General features: G+C 33.8%; 1 protein-coding gene, 1 long non-coding RNA gene and 2 pseudogenes across 4 annotated transcripts; 1 reads left to right on the plus strand and 3 right to left on the minus strand.

Annotated features, from left to right (window-relative positions):
* The first annotated feature begins 1,148 nt into the window (after window positions 1-1,148).
* LOC146923579 (uncharacterized protein At1g65710-like) lies at window positions 1,149-4,593 on the plus strand. Of its 2 annotated transcripts, XM_085708748.1 has the most exons (3): window positions 1,149-1,186; window positions 1,861-3,120; window positions 3,692-4,593. In XM_085708748.1, exons 2-3 carry the CDS (start codon window positions 1,879-1,881, stop codon window positions 4,412-4,414), a joined length of 1,965 nt encoding a protein of 654 aa, XP_085564874.1. In that variant the 5' UTR covers window positions 1,149-1,186; window positions 1,861-1,878; the 3' UTR covers window positions 4,415-4,593. The 2 variants fall into 2 exon arrangements, with proteins under 2 accessions (XP_085564874.1, XP_085564873.1); XM_085708747.1 differs by lacking the exon at window positions 1,149-1,186 and having other exon boundaries at window positions 1,787-3,120.
* Window positions 4,594-4,652: 59 nt separating this feature from the next.
* Window positions 4,653-7,208, minus strand: LOC146923580 (F-box protein At4g09920-like; annotated as a pseudogene). Its single transcript, XR_015009793.1, has 2 exons — window positions 6,283-7,208; window positions 4,653-6,166 (listed from the first exon to the last, which is right to left on the minus strand). The product of XR_015009793.1 is annotated as an F-box protein At4g09920-like (transcript).
* A 1,609-nt stretch (window positions 7,209-8,817) lies between these two features.
* LOC146923581 (uncharacterized) lies at window positions 8,818-17,501 on the minus strand. Its single transcript, XR_015009795.1, has 5 exons — window positions 17,077-17,501; window positions 16,838-16,909; window positions 10,838-15,360; window positions 10,599-10,670; window positions 8,818-9,121 (listed from the first exon to the last, which is right to left on the minus strand). It is a non-coding gene; the product is annotated as an uncharacterized LOC146923581 (long non-coding RNA).
* A 3,142-nt stretch (window positions 17,502-20,643) lies between these two features.
* Window positions 20,644-21,931, minus strand: LOC146923582 (protein KTI12 homolog pseudogene; annotated as a pseudogene).
* Window positions 21,932-23,890: the final 1,959 nt, after the last annotated feature.

The raw sequence follows: 23,890 nt of genomic DNA on the forward strand, positions 1-23,890 counted from the left end.
GTTAAATCTTTTAAAATAGAGTTTTTCCATCCATTGTGGTCCTACACGACTTGATGAACAATCTTTGCAATTGCACACAAAGAATACTGAGTTCACAACAAAATTATGATCTGTTTAACAAAATAGTGTGACACAAGTGGTAAATATTTGAGTCACTTAATCATTTCGTTTAGAGTTCAATCTCTAATGGATGCATAGGAAAAAACATTTGTTGGAAGATGTCAACCACTTAAATTTATTCTTAGTTACTTCGAATAATTTGTCTCTGCATGTGGATGTGGATGATATCTTAGTTTACAAAAACAAAGAGGGTCTATATGTATATAATTTTGGATAGGTTTAGGGTTTAGGGTTTTCCCTTAATTTAATTGGTGATAGATACTCTCTCAATTCTCTAGTCACTATTATAATTTTTTGAGCAATGATATTTGAACAACTATTTTGCTACAACTTTTGGGACAACCTTGTTGTTCTTTCTTCTCATTGGTCAAAGACAATGGAGAGAGAAAAAGGAAGAGAGAGAATAAGAAGATAATGTGAGTATGAGAGAGAAAGTTATACAAAAGTTGTACAAAAATGGTTGTACACATATCATTTCTCTAATTTTTTTTCAAAGTTTTATTATTACTGGAAATAAAAACTACTTTTAAACTTTTTATTTAGAGGAAAACTATTTAATGTTATTTTTTGTGTGGTTCTATTGCCTCACTTTTGGTTCTAATTTTTACGAGATGTCATTATGCCTAATATATTATTTATTTAATTAAAAAATATTTAACGTGGATAGTTGAATGCGTTTTTCTATTAAATATATTCAAACATACATTCTAATAAATTTGACTTGGCCATTGTTTAGATGTGCGATGGAAGCATGATTTTCACATCCTGATATAAAATTGAACGTGATATTGTGAAGCTAATATTTGTGGCTTCTCAGTAAAAGCATGTCTACTCTCGCGCAAACGCACAGACAAACAAGCAATTATACTATGAAATCAACAATACTAAAACTAGAAACTAATTGCATTTTCTTAATCTTGAAAGCAGTTTTTCTTAACCAAAACCCTCACTGGATTATGTGTGTCATTAAGGCATTTATTTCATGTACGATTAATTAAAGTTGAGTGTCTATTCCTTGGAAGGCAAGATGTGTTGAAGATGATCCAAATTCATCCCAAAAAAGAAGGTATATACTCATACTTATGCATCTATCTAGTTGGTCTGTTAGATCTTAGAATCTAGACTTTCAAAAGGACATGCCTAACCAAAAATCAATGTAACGCACATGTAAATTCTTGTTCAAATGCTAAATTCTCTTGGAAAACAAACTTCTAAACGCATATAGCCGTTGCTCATCTTTTTTAACCTCAAAAAATGCTGGTAACTTTTGTCCTCACTTTTTTGTTGACCCAATCAATCCAATTTAGCCGTTGTACAATTTGAATCTAGCCACAATCATCAAAACGACAAACATAAAATGTTTCTTCTCTCAAAAAAAAACATAAAATGTTACTAAGATCCAAATTGTTTTCCACATACAATAATAACATTAATAATTATATTATATATTTTGACAGATATTATAGTAAATAAACTTTATGGAATAAAAGGTAGGTAGGGACATAGTGGGGTCAACTTGGTCAGACACACATGACCTTGAACTACCTCCAACGGATCTCAAACTCAAAAATTGAATCTTTTCTCAAAATTTGAATTTTTTAACTCTCTTTCTCTCTCTTATCTCTCTCTTCCACATTAATAAATCTGAAAGTTACAATTTTTATGCATTGAACACAGTTCCCACTACCTCATATGAAATTCAAATTTCCTTAAACCCCATTTCACCATTTCAATTGTTAGGTCACAAACACAAACCAAATGGGTGCATGTTTAAGCAAGAAGAAAGCTTCATCTTCTACTTCCTCCTCACACCCCCTTTCTTCCACCAAATCACTTTCCACACCCCCAACTCAACAAAAACATTCTGATAACAACAATGTTACAGAAACAGAAACTACCCTCAAGAACAACAAAAACAACATCATTGTACAAGAGAAACAACAAGACCCAGAAGTTGTAAATGATCATGAAGAACCAAAAAAAGAGATTTTTATCATCAAACATAGAAAAAGCCATGATGAAAAAAGAGAGAAAAACTCCATCAAAATCACACCTTTCACTGTTCAACACAATGTTCCATCACAACAAAATGATGGGTTGGTTTCATCTAGTGAAACAGAATCATTGAACAGCAACAATAAGGTTGGTAGCGCTGTTGGTGTGAGAACTTCAAGCTGTACTAAAGAAGAAGTTGATGCAATTCTAATTCAATGTGGAAGATTAAGCAGAAGCTCTTCTGGAAAAGCTGCTACTTCTTCTTCAGCTAGGAAATATTCTGGTTCAAAAAGAAGTTTTGATTTTGATCATTGTGATAACAATGATGCAATTTCAGCTGAGGATGAACAAAAGAGAGTTCATGGGAGTGATAACAGTGAGGAATATGATGGTGTTGCTCGGCATAACCACCGTCCGCGTCACCGGAATTCACCAAAGAAAGCTTCTTCTTCTTCTAATGGAAGGAGAAGAACACCAAGTAGAGAAAGAGATCAACGTTCGAGTAGTAGAGAACGGAGAGTGAGTAGATCTCCTGGAAGAAGATCTTCTGAAAATGGAAGCAACAACAACAATAACAGTAATGGTTCTGGTTCAGGTTGTACTAGGCCAGGGAAAATGGTGACTGTTCCTGCTACTGTTACATCATTGGTTATGGATAAAAGTAACAATGGTGGAGGAGATGGTGTTAAGAGGGTTATTGTGAAGAGAAATGTTGCATCACCACGTTCAATGTCACCTGCTAGAGGAAATGGGAATGGTTTGAATCAGCAACAGCAACGTTCAATGTCACCTGCAAGAGGAAATGGGAATGTAGTAAATCAGAATCAGCAACCTTCTCTTAGCAGGAATAACTCTGCAAGGAAAACTGAAGTTTCACCTTATAGAAGAAACCCTCTTAGTGAAGTTGATCCTAATTCACTTGCTTATCCACAATCAAATGCTAATAATGGTGGAAACAAAGTTCAGAACAAAGGCAAAAAGGAGATTGAAGTTGAGACTATTCAGGTAAATCGCTTGTATGATGTTGATTTTTCTGTGTGTTGTTGAATATTGATGTGATAAGATGATGAGAATATAGATAGATAATGATGTGGTCCAAGTAAATTTTTATTTTTTGTTTCATTGATAGTAGTATATTAGAAGATAACCAATGATTGTTTTATAATTTCATAGAAATGGTGTTAGTGAGAGAAATATGATTAGTTTATGACATCATAATTAAATTTTTTAATCAAGAGTTTGAGCTTCAATGGTTAATGTGCTTTGATTAAGGTTGAATAGTTTCGGAGAATTTGAGTTCAAATCCTTAACTCGAACAATTTTTAGCTAGACTTTACTTATATTTGAGTCCTAGACGAGCTATCTCGAGAGCCTCCTTCCGCTAGAACCGGATGATTAAGAAAAAATATGTATTATTTGTTACAAGTAACATATAATGATGTGTCTCCAATAATTTCAAATTTCATTTCATAACAAAATTAATGGTTATTAGAATTTGTTAGACTAAAACCTATGAGCATTGAGCACCATCATTTTATGTACATTCTTAGATGACATATTGCCATATCCACTGCAGAAACCAAATGTTGAAATGAGGGACAACACTAGAAACAGGACAAACAGCAGAGTTACTATGGCAAAGGGTGTGAATTGCCACACAAAGGAACAACAACAGGAAGAGATCAAGGTAATGTCTGATAATGCTATTGTGAAGAATGTGGTGATGCCATCAGGGATTACAAGAAGCAGATCATCTAGAAGATCAAGAGACTTCGACACCGTCAATCCCGAACCTCTAACCAATCCACCACAAACCTCATATACTTCATTACTCCTTGAAGACATTCAAAACTTCCATCAAAAGAACACAACACAACCTTCTGTTTCTCTTCCAGCTTGTCTCAACAAAGCTTGTTCTATCCTTGAAGCTGTTGCTGATCTTAACTCCACAACAAGTTCAACTTTCTCTAGAAATGAGTACAACAATGTTGCTGTTCCTGAATCATCATTTGTAGAATCTGAGCTTGTTGTGAGTGATGATGTGATGGAACCAAGTTTACATAAGTATGTGACTGTTAAGAGAGGTGGTTCACTTTGTGAGGATCAGGAGAGTTCAGGAAGTAATAGCTTCACTGTGAGTAGTGGTCAACAACAATGGAACATTTGTTCTTCTGGTGATTCATCGGATTGTTGGAGTTCGAGATTGAATTCAAAAGAGGAGAGTTTGAAAAGAAGAGAGTGTGATCATCAGCATAGTGGTGGTATTGGACGTGGAAGACTTGCTACTGCATCAACATAGTTGTGAATTGTGATGAAGATTAAGACATTTGGATTCTCATTTTCATGTTGTAATAACTTGAATGATTGTTATTGAGTTTGATATTTCTTCTGTTTGGTGGGGAGTTGCATGCTTGCAACAACCTCTTTTATGTGTTTTTCATTAAAGCAAAATTGAAGATTATATTTCATCTTTGCAAATTTCACTGTTCTGCTTATGAACAATTGTTGTCTTTCTTATTGCAATTGTGTTGCATTATGTTATGTTATTCCTTCCCACAAACAATGTGTTGTGAATTCAGACTCTTTGTCAGAAATCAACAAGAACAAAGATGTGAAAGAATGTGGTCGGATGCCTAACCAATTACAGTCGGATCCAGCTCTATCGTTTATTGATTAGTAGTTATAAGGTTTGAGATTGACCTATGTGGATCGGATGTAAGAACTCTATCGTTCAATTGTATGTTATTTGTATGATCGATTCTTACGAACTGAACATATCGGATGTTAGGATCTGGTCCACTCTGCATCAGATTGAAACAATTTTTTATAGTGAAACACAACATTTTTCGCAAACATTTTAGAATATTAAAAGAAAGTGAAATCTAATAACAGTAGTAGAGTTACAGAATACATTTGTCAAAACAAAGACAAATAACCATATAGGAGAGCCAATTCCATCTTGTCTTATTTCTATCACATTGCTCACATATCCTATTCTGATTCCGAAATATGATGTTACTAACATTTTAGCAGGCAACTCAGTGTAGTTAGTCCAAGTTGTGAACTTAACACCCCTTGATATGATTATTCAAACAACATATATATTTTGTTTCATGTTACAAAACCACTTGGAACAACAAACAGTGGATTCCAGTTCCATTCCATCATTTATATATTTATCAAAAGAAGTGCTAGCACATTGACAGAATCAAAAGTTCTATTTCAGTATCTCACAAACACAACAACTGCCATGCTACACCAGATATGTAGCCACAACACAGAAGATATATAACCAAGCATATGAAGGTTGAAATGTCAGGGGGCATGTACACTCCTCGGATTAGTCGTGTCTACGTGTCCGACACATGTCGTGTCAGACACCGACATGACAACGACCCATAGAATTACATTGAATTATGTCATTTTCTCAAATTATTATCAGTGTCTCCGTATCAGTGTCCGCGTTAGTATCCGTGCTTCATAGGTCGGGGAAATGAAGAAAACTAACAATAGAGTTTTTATCTACATGAATTTGAATATCATAACTCTTAATGCAAACATATTCCAGAAACAATCACAATAAAACAACTCTGACAACAAATAGAATTCGAAACAATTCTCACATTCAATTCAATTGATCAAAACTAAATGAAAAAAAAAAAAACAAACAAAACCGTTATTGAGCCACAATGGTAGTCCACCCTAGATTTCCTCCATGCTAAAGATCAACAAACTATCAAAATTAATGGCTGCATATAATAAACTAGTGAAAAACAATGATATCTAGTTGCTAAATAAATTAAAACGAAAGTTTACATCCCGGAGACATCCTTGGACAAGAGGACAACTCTTCTATAACTTGATAATTTTGAATAAAAAAGTTGATCTTCATCACTTCTAAAAGCCTCGCATTCTGCAAAATATATGTTGCGAATTGAAGATCGTCTTTAGATCCTTCAAAGTGGAAAATAGTACATGACCTGAGGTGAGACGAAACGCATTCATGAGTTGAAATTGGGCAGTTCCATTCCTTGGATAAGCTGGTATTCCACTGCCAAAGAGATACAAAATAACATTTAATAAAATATATATGAAGAAAATAGCAAGCAACCAAAAAAAAAAAAAGTAACTACTCCACAAACCTTTCTTATGAAAAAAATTTGAAGCTTAGGACAATGTTGGAGCAATTCTACTATACCATCCCAACCACGAAAAACACTAAAAAACCATAGTTCAATACGAATTAAGTTTTGAAACACCGGAATGCCTTTGAAAGAAACCTCTTCAATCTTGATCTCGAAAGAATGTTTTTCAATATTCATCCAGTAAGGACGTTCTTCTTCGTCCTGGATTATGCATAAATACTCGACATTATTAATAGCATCAAACGGAACATCGATGGAATGAATATGAATATAGGCTCTGACTAGTTTCGACAAGAACAAGGATTTAAATTCTTGTACTTCATTATTGTCTTTACGTTTCATAAACCTAAGCCTAGGATAATAGGTATGCAATTGCAAATCTTCTAGAATAGGACAAGCATTAAGAAGTTTCACGAAGTCATTCTTCTGATTTTTAAAATATACACGTTCCAAAACTAGGGTTTTGAGCGATGGAAGATCAAAACACAAATTATCAGCTACAACTTTTAAGTTCTGAAGTTTGAGAATAACAAGGGTTCGGGAGGTGAAAATGATGGGCGTCAAGATGTGGCCATGCATGCCGAGATGAAATTCCGGAACATGACGCAGTATAGCTGCTTCGACCCATGCATTGACGATGGGTTGATCAGAATCATCTACTACATTACGGAAATTGAGGCTAAACGTTTTGATGGGTTGGTTTAGCGAACGAGGAGAGAGCATGAGTGTGTCCACAAAAAGACAAAAGCTATGGAATGCCTCGTCCAGTTCTGGCACGACATCAACGCGGACAACGGATGGTGTGTAGGAGAGTGGGGTCCACCGCTTCGAGAGAAGCGTGGTAGCGAAGGCAAGTTTGGTCGGAAGAAAAGAGAGAATGTGATGCAATAACTCATCAGGTAAGCCGCTGATTCTATCGACAGCTGCTACTGCTAGGCCTTTCGACATTTTTGAACGATGAAGAAAGACGATGAAGGGTTTGTGGTTTTATACTAAAGAAACTTTTTTTTTTTTTTTAGTAAAAAGAAAGTCATACTATCAAAGAATAGAAAGAAGAAGAGGAAGAATGTTATATTATTCTTTTGAGTGTATCAAATCAAATAAAAAATAATAATCTCTTAAGTGTATATTTATGTCACAGATGAGCTATATATATAGAGAGAGAAATATATTGATATATAGGTCAATAATATGATCTAATAACCCAATAAATAAATCGAAATCAACTTATAATATTTATAACAATTTTAAATTTGTCTTTCAATTCAATTTTGCTTAGGGTGGTCGCTATGCAATTTAAATTATTTTTTAGGCAAAATTCATCTGATTTAAAGATAAAATTACACATGGTTCAATTCCATTTTGGATGGTTAAATTAAAAAACATAAATTATTTAATCTGGTCAATTTAATGCAATTTTATTTTGGATCAGTTATTTTAATATCAAAATCATGATGATCGACTATACTTGAAACATGTCAAATAGAAAATAAAATAAATTTATAGTGAGAAAAACTCCAACTTCTCTCTAAACTTTCTCTCTCCTTCATTCATCGAGGAGGGGGTAGTTTTAGGTCATTTTTGACTTAGAATCACCCTCTACATCTTTTTCCCCCCTTTTTCTTTCAATCTAAATAAGTGGTTTTCACAAATATCAAGTTTTTTCTTGTGTTTTTTTCTTCTGATTTCGTGTTTTGTCGCGGTGTTTATTTAGTTCCTATTGAAATATAGACATCAGTCAATTACAAATTCAATCAATGATTTAGGCGTCAACGTTGCAGATCCGGAAACATGGGTATTTCGGTGACTTAAATTTTATCATATTATTTGTAGGCATTTTGTTGTTGTATGCTATTAACTTGAGTGTTGTGAGTTTGTTCGCATGTTCATTCTTTACGTTTTTAGTGATGTTTGTATCGGATGTACTCTATAAAAATGAATGAATATCATTTTGTTTTTGTCAAAAAAATAATGCAATGTATATCACACTAATAATAAAATCTAACTGTCTTGACAAAAAAAAACTAGCTGTAAAAGAAATCAATCCAAAATATAATCGTAATAAAAGTATTAAAATATATGTTTGCATTTGGTTCGGATTTAAAATATCAATTCAAAATATGGCCTAATTCAAGCGGTTTTTATAAAATGACATCCAACCGCATTTAAGAATCTCAATTTTGTACAATTATTTTATTTTTTTAGATCGATCAGCGTTTTTAACTAGTTTTAATCGATTTTAATTGAACACCATAATTTTTTTAATAACGTGAGAGTTTGGATATGATGTAGTTTCCATTTAGTCCATTTATACTGTTTGCTACACCGATGAGCGACACGTGGCCACACAAAATTTCAACGGTCAGGATTAAAAATTTAATAAATTAACTTTTTTTTAGGATAAGCAAATGAAACTTTTTATTAAAAAAGAAAAAATAGAAAGAAATAAAATAAATTGGGGGACCAAAATTGTCACGACCCAAAAATTCACAATCGTGACCGGCGCACGAACTAGAACATTCTAGTTCGGCAAGCCTAATGACAACACTTGACAAACTATAATTTAAATAATTTTCAAATTAAGTTTCACTTAAAATAATATCCAACGAAATTTCGACAGAGTATCCTCTGTATTTTGAATACTTTCCAAGATATGAATCCTGTTTATGTACTTGTATTATCAGTAGAATCTCAAAGTGACATAACTAGATGTTTATACAACTCAAAACAAAACATTTGTCTTCTACCAATAGCTGCAGATACATCGACCATTCAGTTTATACATAGAGGAGACCTACCAAAGAATGACATTGACATATCTTTAACTCTGCTACAAGCTTTCTACGCACTTGACTTTGAATCTGAAAAAAAAAATAAGAAGAAGGGGTAAGTCATAAAGACTTAGTGAGGAGACAACAATCACCACCAACTAGAAGGGAAACACACATGGGCACGAGTAATTAAGTTTCTCAAAATCTAATGTTCATTTACAAACTAGTAACCGAATAAAATTCTATTAATCCAAAATCAAATAAGAATATTTCTGAGTCCAATGTCGCCGACATAACAAATATGTTGCTCTTAGCTTGTTTAACCAAACTGTAATAAAATGAACCAAATTATTAGGGACATTTTTATAACAACTTTTAAACCGTGAGTTTATCCTTCTGGTACAACCTTACTACAAACCATCACATATCTAACATTTAGAAGCAACATGAATATTTTTGCTTGCAATTACTTTGTATCATTGTACGTGAAAAACAATATCATGAATAAGAGTATTTCTAATCTCAATGTTGTAAAGAGGTGAAAATAAGATTACAAGCCTTTAGAAAATATATCGCCGAAAATCATAACAAAAGCCTTTAAAAATATATTGTCGAAAATCTTGATAAAAGTCTTTAAAGAAAATATAGAAAACTTCATTTAGTAAAAATAATCAAAATGGGTGAATCGAGAACTAGCTCCATCTCGTTGATAGCCCTCTCCTCCTAATGGTGGCCTATCCATAGGGGCGGCTCCATCTAACGGATAGCTCTTTTCTCTCGACTCAAAACAAAATGTTTTTTTTAAAGTATATCAAAATGGGTGAATCAAGAACTAGCTCCATCTCGTTGATAGCCCTCTCCTCCTAATGGTGGCCTATCCATAGGGGCGGCTCCATCTAACGGATAGCTCTTTTCTCTTGACTCAAAACAAAGTGTAAAACATTTTCAATTAGGGAGTTTACCTCTCATTGATAGCCCTCTCCTCCTAATGGTGGCCTTTCCATAGGGGCGGCTCCATCTAATGGGGTAATTCTACCTAATTGAAATCACTACTAGGTGCACCTAGGTCGTCGTCATTATAACCGTAATTTTCAAAACTTCATTTTTAAAACACATGTCTAAAACCATATTTCGAAACATAACGAAACTTATATCAAAATACGTTCATCAAATCTCAATTGAAAACCCACTACTTATTATCATAAGTAAATCCAAATTCAAATTCAAATCCAAAACCAAATCGCGTACATATTAATATCAAATCTTTTCAAAACGCATGATAACATCGAAAATTCTCAAGAACATAACTGTATTCCCCATATCTCAAAACTCATGTCATTGTATATGCAATCAAATTTCAATTTCATATCCTTTGCTCAATAAGTCAGAGATAAATTCAAATATAGACCATAATAGTATTGATGACTTTAAACATAAGTATCAATTGACAAGAAAAATGTTCAAAGGGTGTGCTTCCCGTTTAGATAAATACTTTAACTTATAAAATCACCAACATATCAATAATAACGATAATTAAAATAAATGATAATGATTGTCATCAACTCACAGCTATGTCGAATCAACCACATTTTCTCTCCAACTGCTTCCGTAGTAGCAAGCAAAGTATCAACTATCCAATCTGAGCATCAGTAATAATTTCAAGATTAAAATGAGTATTCTAAAACTTTTCTAACCATATGCATTCCTAAATTCCTTTAATACCTACTCTAAACTCTAAAATAAGTTTCTAAATCAAACTACCCATGACTAGAGATGCCTTAATTGAGTTATGGGTTGTATATTTACCTCAAAGAGTCTTAATAAACAACTTTTCAAGTGATGGGTACTCTTCTCCTTCCATGAAACAATAACCTTAATCCCAAAATTCTATCCAAGTGTAATTGTAGAACTAGAGATAATCTTGTTTTAGAGGTAAAATTCCTTTAATAGAGTTTGATTTGTGAATGGAATTGTAACTCAATGAGAAGAAGAATAGAAAGAGGATGAGAAAGAAGAAGGGAAGGATACGTTGGGAAAGAATAAGAAAGAGAAGGAGAAATGTGAAAGGGGAAAAGCTAGATGGAAGAGTGGAAAGAGGGAGAAAACTCCCGATTCTTCCTTTAATATATATATATATAAATAAATAAAAAAAATCTTCTTTTTTTTTCTGTACACCTTTTCTTTTTCTTTTATTTTTTTATTTTTTTTTTATTTTAAAAAAATGAGACGGTGCATTTCATTCTTCCCCCCTTAAGAAAATTCGTCCTCGAATTTTTACTACTAACCTTACTTTTCGAATAAGTATGGATACTTCGCACGCATTATTTCTTCGGGTTTCCATGTGGGTTCTTCACCGGATTACCGGATGACGCCTCTTGTTAGGATTAGAATTTTCCTACTTCGAATTATCACTAAACAATATTAGATGAACTTAACATTTTCAATGATACCTTGAATCAACTCTAGGCCCACAAGTTCAGACTCGCCAATTTCAAACCATCCTAACATATCGAAGACACACATCGTCAATCTACAATGTCTGAAAAGGCACCACTTTAATACTAGATTGGTAACTATCTATATGAAAATTCTATTATAGTAAAAACATTGGTCCCTGACTCCCTCTAAGGTCCAGAACACTAGCATAAAACATATCCTACACGTGTTGTATATTTTCCACAAATTGACAATCCTTCTTGGGACGAAAGTTGTATTAAGGTTCAAACAGACCGAACCTTGCTATCACATATAGTAGAGATCAGCATACAATTTAACAAAATGATCTGCTCTAAATAAATCTTAGCTTATTGAAATGTAGTATAAGTAATCTTCACAATTAAGAAATGTGTGAACTTGATCAAACAGTCTATAATCACCACACCAAGTAGTAATAATAATTCTTCTTCTTCTTCTTCTTCTTTTTTTTTCAGTGGTAACCCTATAGTAAAATCCATAGTCATTGACTCCCACTTTCATTTACGTATTCCAACAAGTTAAAGTAAACTTGCACGCTTTTGGTGTCCAACCTTTACTTACTAGCACGACACGCACTTAGAGACAATATATTACATCACTTTTCATCCTTCCTAGTAGTACAATTATCATATGTCTTGGTATATCTAAATAGGATTTGGTGAATAATATAACAATGATGATAACCTCTTAATACTTTTCTCCTTAAATCACCAACATCACACAGTCGCGACTTCAACCTCAAAACTTCGTCGAAATCAACTAAGAAGTTTGTAACTTTACTATTCCTCCCATACCTATCAACTTTACCTAGTTTAAATCTTAACCGAGTCTTCCTAATACTGTATACTATGGTGGAACAAATTTACACATGACCAATAATGCCATTGAATGATCAAGCTAAAATCGAATCCCACTTCCAACAAGTTTTTCTAACCCTTTAATTGTAAGCCCCTTCACTTTGTCTAAATGAGTAAGACTACTCATGAACTTTTTACTTAAGCATCTACAACAACACCTGTCTTTCCAAGGTGGTATGAGTCCATACATCAAAATTTTCTAGAGAAATCTATCCACTTTATTTATCTTAAATTTAAGTTATACTAACGACTTTTGTGGTCGATATAAGTCCAACAAAATCTTGTCATATAGATAACGCATCCAAATCTTAATAGCAAAAATCACTGTTGCCATAATCAAATCATGCCTAGGATAGTTTGGATCGTTCATTTCTTTACCTATTGGAATAAACAAGACTGTCATCAATGAATAATATCAAAATTGATCTAAGAATGGTTTAAAACCCAACTCATCAAATTCATAAAAGATGTTGGAGTATTAGTAAGTCCAAAAGGCATAATCAGGATTTGAAAATGCTCGTAACGTGTACAAAAAGTTTTCTTTCACATATGCTCCCACTTAATCTTCCATTAATGATACCCAACCCACAAGGCAACATTGGAAAACAATGAGTTCCTTAAAATTGATCAAACAACTCTTTAAACGATATTTACTCTTTACTAACACCTTAGTCATTTTCTATAACTCGTACATAATTGCATTGATCCATCTTTCTTACAAACAGTACCAGTGTTCCTCAATGAAAATAATTTTGGCAAATAAATCTCTTACTGAGAAAATCTTGTAGCTTCTCTATTAACACCTAAAGTGTTGCTAGGCCAAACGCTAAAGAGGTCCAAATATGGGCTGAGTGTTATAAACCAAGTCTATATATAATTCAATCTTACTACCAAGTGGAAATCCAGGAAATTCTTTAGGAAAAACATTATGATACCTACACGCTTGTAACTCTATAATTCTCCCTTACCCACTTATATATCCTTAATCAAGATCAATTATCCTGAACAACCTCTCTTCATTAACTTGTTAGCTCCTAAGCCTGAGTTCCAATTATATAAAGACATTCAATTTTCACTACCTGATGATATTATAAGGCGACATGATGGAAAGACAATCAATTCATACACAAAATCATACTAAACTCTATACTAAACCTATGGGTGATGATGATTATTATGTAGTTTCCAAAGATGATCCCTCCTTATATGACATACTTGACCGCATTCAAATCACATTTTACCTTCTTTGAAACCATTTCTAAAGAAGAATCAATTCTAAATAAAACATGATACAACTGTAAAATCAAAAGTACTCTTAGATAAAGTGGATTATCTATATGCCCCCTAATATAACATACAATTTTGTATTATGCTTAAAAATTGGTCTAGTGGAACCATCCATCCGTGATATTGCTATTTGTTGTCCTTAACGTCTAAATATAACTTCGCCACCACGATAAGCATAGTTACATTATTATCAACCAACTCATTTCTTGTAAGAGTCTTGTTTACTACCTCCCTTAAACTTTTGTTGCCTAATCTAAAGTGTCAAGCTCAAAACCGCCGCAAAGTAGGATAGTTAAATTCAACTACAAATCTACTTAAGTATCCTCTTAATCCTCTAATGAACCACTTGACACACAGCTCTTCTATGAAAGGGTGAGGGGCGTTCAGTGAAAGCTCGATGAAACTGGTTTTGTACTCTGAAACTGACATGGGCTCATTTCATTTCATTTTTTTTTTCTAATCTTTGATACTTGTGAGTTAATCTATCTACAACACTTTCTACAAGAAAGTGAGCCGTGAACAATCAAGAGGTCCACTTCATTTCAATAGAGGTGATCTTATTTTCCTTTCATGTGTCAACATATCCAACTAGAAATATGCCACACACTCCAACTGAAAAATATGTCAACTTCACTTCCCTTATATTTGAGCATCTTAATTTCCTATACAACCTCTCTAGACCATTAATGAACCATTAAGAGTTTTCTTCACTTAAACTAAACGAGAAGCGTATGTGGTTTAAACTTAATGAATTTTGCAAAAGTAATCCCAACCCCTCTATTAAGACTAGTCGCTTGATGCTCACCCAATCTAACTTCTTGATGGACAACAAGATTTCTCTATCATTCATTACCCTGATACTATCAAACAACGACCCAAGCAAATTGTTGCACTAACATGGCTATCCTTGCTTTCCAATAACGACCTCAATATTTTCTACTTCTATATCCAAGAAAAGTCATATAACGTTAATTATTCGTTCTTTGACATTCACTCCACGTCGATCTTGAATACAACCTCGACCTCTTTGACGAGAGTCTTAAAGTTAGGCAGTAGACCCAGAACGAACTAATTTCTCTTCTAGTGTTGTGTGGCATCAACACAAAATGTAAGAAAATTGACCAAAAATGGGACGAGACGACAAACAAAGTGAGACAACAAAAGAAATCAGAAGATTAGACAACCAGTGACACTACCATAGAGTTCTAATAGCTTTTTGCAAGTAAATGGTGCCGCGGTTCACAATTTACTAGCAAGAATCTATTATTACTCTATGTCTGCAGCTATTAGGACCTACAACCGAGCTCTGATACCAACTTTGTCACGACCCAAAAATTCACAATCGTGACCGGCGCACGAACTAGAACATTCTAGTTCGGCAAGCCTAATGACAACACTTGACAAACTATAATTTAAATAATTTTCAAATTAAGTTTCACTTAAAATAATATCCAACGAAATTTCGACAGAGTATCCTCTGTATTTTGAATACTTTCCAAGATATGAATCCTGTTTATGTACTTGTATTATCAGTAGAATCTCAAAGTGACATAACTAGATGTTTATACAACTCAAAACAAAACATTTGTCTTCTACCAATAGCTGCAGATACATCGACCATTCAGTTTATACATAGAGGAGACCTACCAAAGAATGACATTGACATATCTTTAACTCTGCTACAAGCTTTCTACGCACTTGACTTTGAATCTGAAAAAAAAAATAAGAAGAAGGGGTAAGTCATAAAGACTTAGTGAGGAGACAACAATCACCACCAACTAGAAGGGAAACACACATGGGCACGAGTAATTAAGTTTCTCAAAATCTAATGTTCATTTACAAACTAGTAACCGAATAAAATTCTATTAATCCAAAATCAAATAAGAATATTTCTGAGTCCAATGTCGCCGACATAACAAATATGTTGCTCTTAGCTTGTTTAACCAAACTGTAATAAAATGAACCAAATTATTAGGGACATTTTTATAACAACTTTTAAACCGTGAGTTTATCCTTCTGGTACAACCTTACTACAAACCATCACATATCTAACATTTAGAAGCAACATGAATATTTTTGCTTGCAATTACTTTGTATCATTGTACGTGAAAAACAATATCATGAATAAGAGTATTTCTAATCTCAATGTTGTAAAGAGGTGAAAATAAGATTACAAGCCTTTAGAAAATATATCGCCGAAAATCATAACAAAAGCCTTTAAAAATATATTGTCGAAAATCTTGATAAAAGTCTTTAAAGAAAATATAGAAAACTTCATTTAGTAAAAATAATCAAAATGGGTGAATCGAGAACTAGCTCCATCTCGTTGATAGCCCTCTCCTCCTAATGGTGGCCTATCCATAGGGGCGGCTCCATCTAACGGATAGCTCTTTTCTCTCGACTCAAAACAAAATGTTTTTTTTAAAGTATATCAAAATGGGTGAATCAAGAACTAGCTCCATCTCGTTGATAGCCCTCTCCTCCTAATGGTGGCCTATCCATAGGGGCGGCTCCATCTAACGGATAGCTCTTTTCTCTTGACTCAAAACAAAGTGTAAAACATTTTCAATTAGGGAGTTTACCTCTCATTGATAGCCCTCTCCTCCTAATGGTGGCCTTTCCATAGGGGCGGCTCCATCTAATGGGGTAATTCTACCTAATTGAAATCACTACTAGGTGCACCTAGGTCGTCGTCATTATAACCGTAATTTTCAAAACTTCATTTTTAAAACACATGTCTAAAACCATATTTCGAAACATAACGAAACTTATATCAAAATACGTTCATCAAATCTCAATTGAAAACCCACTACTTATTATCATAAGTAAATCCAAATTCAAATTCAAATCCAAAACCAAATCGCGTACATATTAATATCAAATCTTTTCAAAACGCATGATAACATCGAAAATTCTCAAGAACATAACTGTATTCCCCATATCTCAAAACTCATGTCATTGTATATGCAATCAAATTTCAATTTCATATCCTTTGCTCAATAAGTCAGAGATAAATTCAAATATAGACCATAATAGTATTGATGACTTTAAACATAAGTATCAATTGACAAGAAAAATGTTCAAAGGGTGTGCTTCCCGTTTAGATAAATACTTTAACTTATAAAATCACCAACATATCAATAATAACGATAATTAAAATAAATGATAATGATTGTCATCAACTCACAGCTATGTCGAATCAACCACATTTTCTCTCCAACTGCTTCCGTAGTAGCAAGCAAAGTATCAACTATCCAATCTGAGCATCAGTAATAATTTCAAGATTAAAATGAGTATTCTAAAACTTTTCTAACCATATGCATTCCTAAATTCCTTTAATACCTACTCTAAACTCTAAAATAAGTTTCTAAATCAAACTACCCATGACTAGAGATGCCTTAATTGAGTTATGGGTTGTATATTTACCTCAAAGAGTCTTAATAAACAACTTTTCAAGTGATGGGTACTCTTCTCCTTCCATGAAACAATAACCTTAATCCCAAAATTCTATCCAAGTGTAATTGTAGAACTAGAGATAATCTTGTTTTAGAGGTAAAATTCCTTTAATAGAGTTTGATTTGTGAATGGAATTGTAACTCAATGAGAAGAAGAATAGAAAGAGGATGAGAAAGAAGAAGGGAAGGATACGTTGGGAAAGAATAAGAAAGAGAAGGAGAAATGTGAAAGGGGAAAAGCTAGATGGAAGAGTGGAAAGAGGGAGAAAACTCCCGATTCTTCCTTTAATATATATATATATAAATAAATAAAAAAAATCTTCTTTTTTTTTCTGTACACCTTTTCTTTTTCTTTTATTTTTTTATTTTTTTTTTATTTTAAAAAAATGAGACGGTGCATTTCAAAAATAGTCCTCCAAGTCCAAGGTATCAAATGTTCGGGGCCAAAAGACTTCATATTACACCAACTGCATACCCTGAGCCAAATAAATTCATGTGCACTCAGTTAGATGATGAATCCATAATCTTGTAACTTGTTCATGAAGGAAAGTTGCTGCACAATGCACTCAATCAAGGAGAGTCAGATGATGGTTGACCAGCGGTAATAATCACTCGAGCACTATTAGACATCATAGGATCGCTTTCGGGAACATTTTTGTCCCCTGAACTATCAACTTGTAAGGGGAAAACTTCGACAACAGTTTGATTTATGCTGATGTTATCACTAGTAGAGGCCTGCTTCATCATGAGTGCTTGAGTTTTTTTGTTTTTCTTGCTAGCCACAGGCACAAAATTGTGAGTGTCAAGAGTCAAACTAATAGTAGAGGTAGACTTCGAAACAATCATTAAAACATCGTTATCAATCACGGAGATCAAAACATCATTATCCTTTTCACAATCACCATGCTGAGTGGAAGAAACTGCAACCAGATTAGCTGTATTATTAGTGGCATCAACCATATCTTCCGATTGTTGAACATGTGCCGAATTCTGCTCACTTTGATTCACAGATTGCAAGTGCATAGAGTCGGCATTTTTAGTAGATCCCTCAACACGATTAGACTCCTTAGCAACAATAGCATCACTAACCTCTTTGGCAGAATCCATAAGACTCCCAACATCTTTACTAGTCTTATCTATGACATTGAGCTCCACAGGGTTAGCAGTCCCCAAAATTTCTTCTATGATCGGTTCCAAAGTATGAAGAATTCCACCAACAATTTCATCACTGCTGCCAATACAAGCCATATGAAATGCAGTATCAGAGACCTTAGCATTAGCTGATATATCCTCATTAACCTTTTCATGATTCTAAGTCTGAGCATTAGTTGTTAATTCATCAGTAACTTGTTCATGATTGCTAGCCTGAACATTAATTGGTAACTCCTCATTAATATGCTGATGAGTAGTATCAATCTTCTCATCAACAGTAATAACCTTCAGTGAAGAGGTACCAACTGTGTAAACAACTGGTTTTTTACCTTGTCTTCTTTGCCAAGCAACATTAGGACCTGAACTTTTCTATGCTAACCTTTGCACATTAGCATTGGATTCATCCTTTTTTGCCTGATCCTCAGAGGTTGGCTTTCTCCCATCATCATTACCACCTGAGCCATCTTTCTGAACATTCAATTTTTTGGATCGACTGAGGGGAAAACCAATCCTACCACAATTATTTTGTGGTTGCTCTGTTGGCTGAGAGGCCAAGAACGACCATTGCACAATGGCGGTAATGGTTGCTTGTGCTCCAAGAAACCATTTGAGAACTCAAGAATTAGTTGACGAACTCCTTCTTCGTTGAAACCCAACCGTTCTCCTTCTCTGTTGAAACTCGAAACCCAATCCTCATTCTATAATAAGAATCCAATCGCCTTTCGCCTTTGTTGGAACAACTATGTTAAAACCAATACCTTGCATACCAAGAAATTATATGAAGGATTGAATTGAGAGAGAAAGAAAGAGTAATGAATTGATTGCGAATAAGAGAGAATGACTTACATGAGGTGAGAATGTGAGTATAGGAATAACTCTGCAAGGAAAACTGAAGTTTCACCTTATAGAAGAAACCCTCTTAGTGAGAATGATACTAATTCACTTGCTTATCCTCAATCAAATGCTAATAATGGTGGAAACAAAGTTCAGAACAAAGGCAGAAAGGAGATTGAAGTGGAGACTATTCAAGTAAATCACTTGTATGCTTTTTTGTTTTTCTGTTGGTTTATCTATGTGTTAAGTGTTATTGAGCATTGATGTGATAAGATGATGAGATTATAGGGAGATACTGATGTGGTCCAAGTGAGTTTTGTTTCATAATGAATCAATTTAAAATAATAATAATAATAATAATAATAATTGATAGTAGTAAATTAGAAGATAACCAACGATTGTTTGTAATTTCATTGAAATGGTGTTAGTGAGAAAAATTTGATTAGTTTATGAGATCATCAATTAAAAATTTTAAGCTACTGTTTGAGCTTCAATGGTTAATGAACATTAAGGTACAATAGTTATGGAGAATTTGAGTTCAAATCCTTAGTTGGAACAATTTTTAGCTAGACTTTACTTTTCTCCGGAGTTCTAAGTGAGCTATCATGAGTGCCCCTTAGAACCGGAGGAGTAAGAAAAAAATATGATTATTTGTTACAAGTAAAATAAAATGATATACACATAATATACTAATGGCTGTGCCCCTTACAAACCCTAAATGCACTCATATTCAACCATGGTATTTCATTTGTGTGGTATTAACTAACATTTTGTTGATATGTTATTGATTTGCATAAAGTTTTTGAACAATTAGTATCACAAACAGTTTAAAATCAGCTGCAGGTAATCAGTTTTACAGTTGAGAGTGAGACGACCATGTGACTGCGCGTGTTGGCTTGCTTGACCTTTGTGATGGAAAGAGAATCGTCCAAGGAGCACGGTTGGAATGTAGAAAGAGAACATAATGATTGGTTAAGAGAGACATAAGACAGAGTCACCAATATCCTGGGACGGAACTAGAACCAAACGCTATTAAAATTGGTTTTAGCACAGACTAAAATTAACGAGCTTATCAAGGTAGTTAACGGAAAAACAACTTATGAAGATACGATTTTCGTTAGTGAGAAACTACAAATTTGCATAAACTTATTTATTAGCATAAGATATTTTTCATAAGCTCAAAAATTAGTCAATCCAAACGGGCCTATCTCCTATCCAGGAATCAAGATTCAATCTGGAACAAGACTAAAGTTCAAGCAAGGCTGAAAATGAAATTATCATACATATAAAATTGGACAGTAGTAGCTATAATGCTATATAACTTAATCATCATGCATATCAACTCACCTTTCACAAGGACAAACCACAATATGTTAATAAGCGAGGACATATTCTGATGTGAGAGAAACTCAGATGTTATTATCATAAAACTTAGAGGCTGAAATAGCAATTTATTCAACAACAATGCTCTAAGTAAATATATATAAAACATCTCAGTATTTAATTTAATTAATCAAATACACATATAAAATCAGTTATAAGATACTTTTCTTCATGAAGTTCCAAATTCCCTTTATAACTAATCAATGAACATTCTTTTAGCACTATCTGAATCAGAAGGAGGAGGTCAACCACTCAAACTTGTTTGTCCTGTTAACTTCATGAACGTAGGTCGCAGTGACGCAGTCTACGAAGCTCTGGCAATGCAACTGATCTCGAAAGGTTGATCAGCGGCAAGCCCTTCCCTATAGAAATGCCATTAACTGATAGCATACTAAGATCACGAGATTGCGCTTCTACTATAGCATTAGTAACCTCTTGTGTTGCATTATCCAGCTCATATAGAGAATTTGCATCCGAAAAACGCCAAGTTTGAGTTGCAATAGTTGGTTGCAGTATCTTCACATCGCGGGTTTTTGAGTTCACTTCTTTGGTTATGTAAAAGACAGCATCTTCTACAACGGAGGCAGAATCAACGAAGAAGAAGACAATTTCAATTCAAACAAAGGTGAATCCCATCGATTTCTTCTCTCTGGTTTCTCAAACCTCCTTACCATATCTTCAAATATCGGATCATCATAATTATATTCACCTTTCTCCCTACGCTCTTGATTCCATTTTCTACAATCATTATCCTCGACATCACAATAAGCCCTGCATACTGTTGCTACCATTATCTATGAAGATAATATACAGTCACCAACAGTTCTTGAAATTGTACAAGTCAGACGATTTAGTTCCACATATTTACAAAATAGCAAATTAGTCATATACATTAAAAACTTCAAAAAAATTATTTAATCCCTTCCAATTTCAAGAATTAAAAATGCTGATTTACTCAAACATAAGAATAGCGCTATAAAGCTTTATAGCCCTATAAAGCATTGCATCTAGCTTCAGTCCTAAACTAATTATAAACTCTGAAGCATTGACAATTCGGATGGAAATCGTGTCCAGTGTCCGACACCAACACATACAATTAAAATCATAAACTGGCGAAAACTTACTGTGGCAGCATTTGGTTTCACGGCGAATTGAGGCAATTTTGCTGTTTTGAAGAAATGGAGCTGCTGAGAAGGAATCAAAATCTTATAGAATCAAAGTCAACAAAATAGTAAGCTTCAGATTTTCATATTTCAATATGAAAATAAGGGAGTTACGGATTGTAGCGAGCTTTCATCCTTATTAACCAAACATGTATATGTTGAAACTTCCAAGATGTTTAATGCTGTTTTCTTTTAATCTCGTCTCCTATTTATACGACCTTCCCTCGTTTTTTCAATACTCCTTCTTTGCCACTCACACTTAATTTACAACCAAAATTCAAATCCATATTGATGCAAAACTCTCTAATCTCTCACAAACAACAAAAACAAACATCATCAATGGTTCATCTTCATCATCACACTCACAACAACTCTGTCAAACGCCGTTCACCACCTTCATCTTCCTCTGACCAACCACTATCCAAGAAGCATTCTTTCGACGCAGACAATCTCACCGCAATGGCTTCTCCGCCATTACACTCCCTTTCAGTCTCCGCGGCAATGTTCTTCGCCACTGTGTCTCCAATCCATGCACCTTGCCGGAGCAGTCTTCACCGGCAAGAAGGTCAGCTGGTTTGCCGCCTCTGCCTCCGATCAGGAGATGTATATCTGAAGTTATTGATCCTTCTGAGGTTAAAGAAGCAGTTTCTCGTTATTTGAACCCTGCTGAAAAAACTACCCCTGAATCTGATTCAATGGTATGTTGGATTGTTGTGGAACTTGTGTTTCTTGGTGAAAAAGTAATATATATTTTTTTATTTGGAATCATGAGGTTTGTTTTTACTTTTTCCTTTCTTTTAGAGGCTTAAAAGGATGAAGGATCGGTTAAAAGAGATGAAAAAGTGGTGGGATGAAGTTATGGAAGACGATGAAGAAAATGAAAAAGAACAAGAACAACAAGAAGAGCACTCTCTTGATGCTGAAGATGAAAAAGCCCTATCTCAGGTATATGTCTTAAACCTTGGACTGTGATTGGCTTTTGCTTTTCTATTGTAATCTTCAATGTATTTGGTTCTTTAATTGGTACCTTACAAGTTATGCTCATAAATTTCATCAGTTTTTTTCTTATTTATATGTATATCCTAGTTGCACTTGTAACCATAGTTTATGTGAAACTATGTTCACTTAAGCAATAGTCATATACATAAATGATAGTAAGCAGCAGTATTGTCAATTGAACCACGGATCATGGAAAGTAATGATTTGTTCAAATTGGGATACACTAGAGTACTATAGTCGCTATTTGATAGCACTTTCTACTCGCGTAACGTAGAATAACAGTGTTTTGTTCAAATTCTACTACGCTATAACGCCACTTAAGCCGCTATTTGACAAAAATGGTAAGTAATAATAACTACTCAAACCTGCACAATTGTGTAGTTGGTTATATCAGAATATCTGCATAAATAATGTAGTAGAATGTAAAAAGTATATAGACTTTCCCTTATCAACATATAACTCCTAAGAAATGTTCTCATTAAACAAGATGTGAGACTTAAATCTGATAACTAAATAGCCAAATTCTTCCACTGTTTCCATTTTGTCCTCATAAACAACTTGAAACCTGCACACACACTTGCTAAAGAGCGAGGTATCAATGTTTGAACGTTGCACATATGCTGACTCTTAAACAAACAACTACTGAATATGAATTACTTTCAGTGGAGCTCCACAACAAGGGCAGATGCACCACCTCCTCCGTTACAAACACCACCAACACCGTACTTTCCATTTTTCTGCTTCAGTACCTGTATGTAATGACGTTTAGACTAATTAAATACAGTTTCAAATACAGTATAATTTAATGTATTTAGCTTTTTTTCTTGAAATAAATTGTGAATCCTACCTATCCTATGTAATCTACAATGATGAAAAGTTAATAATTTAACTTTTTAAAAGTTAAAATATTGTTAAATTTAATACAAACTTGCTACTATTGGTTTCATTAACAAATGTCTTAAGTGCGCTTAGCTTAACCCATTTTATTATTATTTGTAACATTCTATTTGCATTTTCAAAGAAAACAAAGACAAAAAGTGCCAAGTGCACAAAAGATGATAGCATCCATGAGATCACTAGACATCCTTTAGATTCAAGTCTTCGACTTTAGGATTTGGTAAGTCAAATCACTATTAATTAAATTACAAGCGTATCCTTTAATTCATTTATGTTTTTGGTAGATCGTGTCCTTTAATTTTAAATGGATTTCATTAGAACTTTGAAGGCAGTAGTCCTACACGGTCTTATCTCTAT

This window comes from Medicago sativa, chromosome 5 (assembly GCF_051527215.1).
Source record: "Medicago sativa cultivar Bolivia chromosome 5, Bolivia_mono, whole genome shotgun sequence".
NCBI lineage: Eukaryota > Viridiplantae > Streptophyta > Magnoliopsida > Fabales > Fabaceae > Medicago > Medicago sativa.

Excerpts from the sequence above, each read along its gene's own strand:
- LOC146923579 (XM_085708748.1), top strand. The coding sequence starts at position 1,879 with ATGGGTGCATGTTTAAGCAAGAAGAAAGCTTCATCTTCTACTTCCTCC. Across the intron at positions 3,121-3,691 it reads TTGAAGTTGAGACTATTCAG|AAACCAAATGTTGAAATGAG; the intron begins GTAAATCGCTTG and ends TATCCACTGCAG.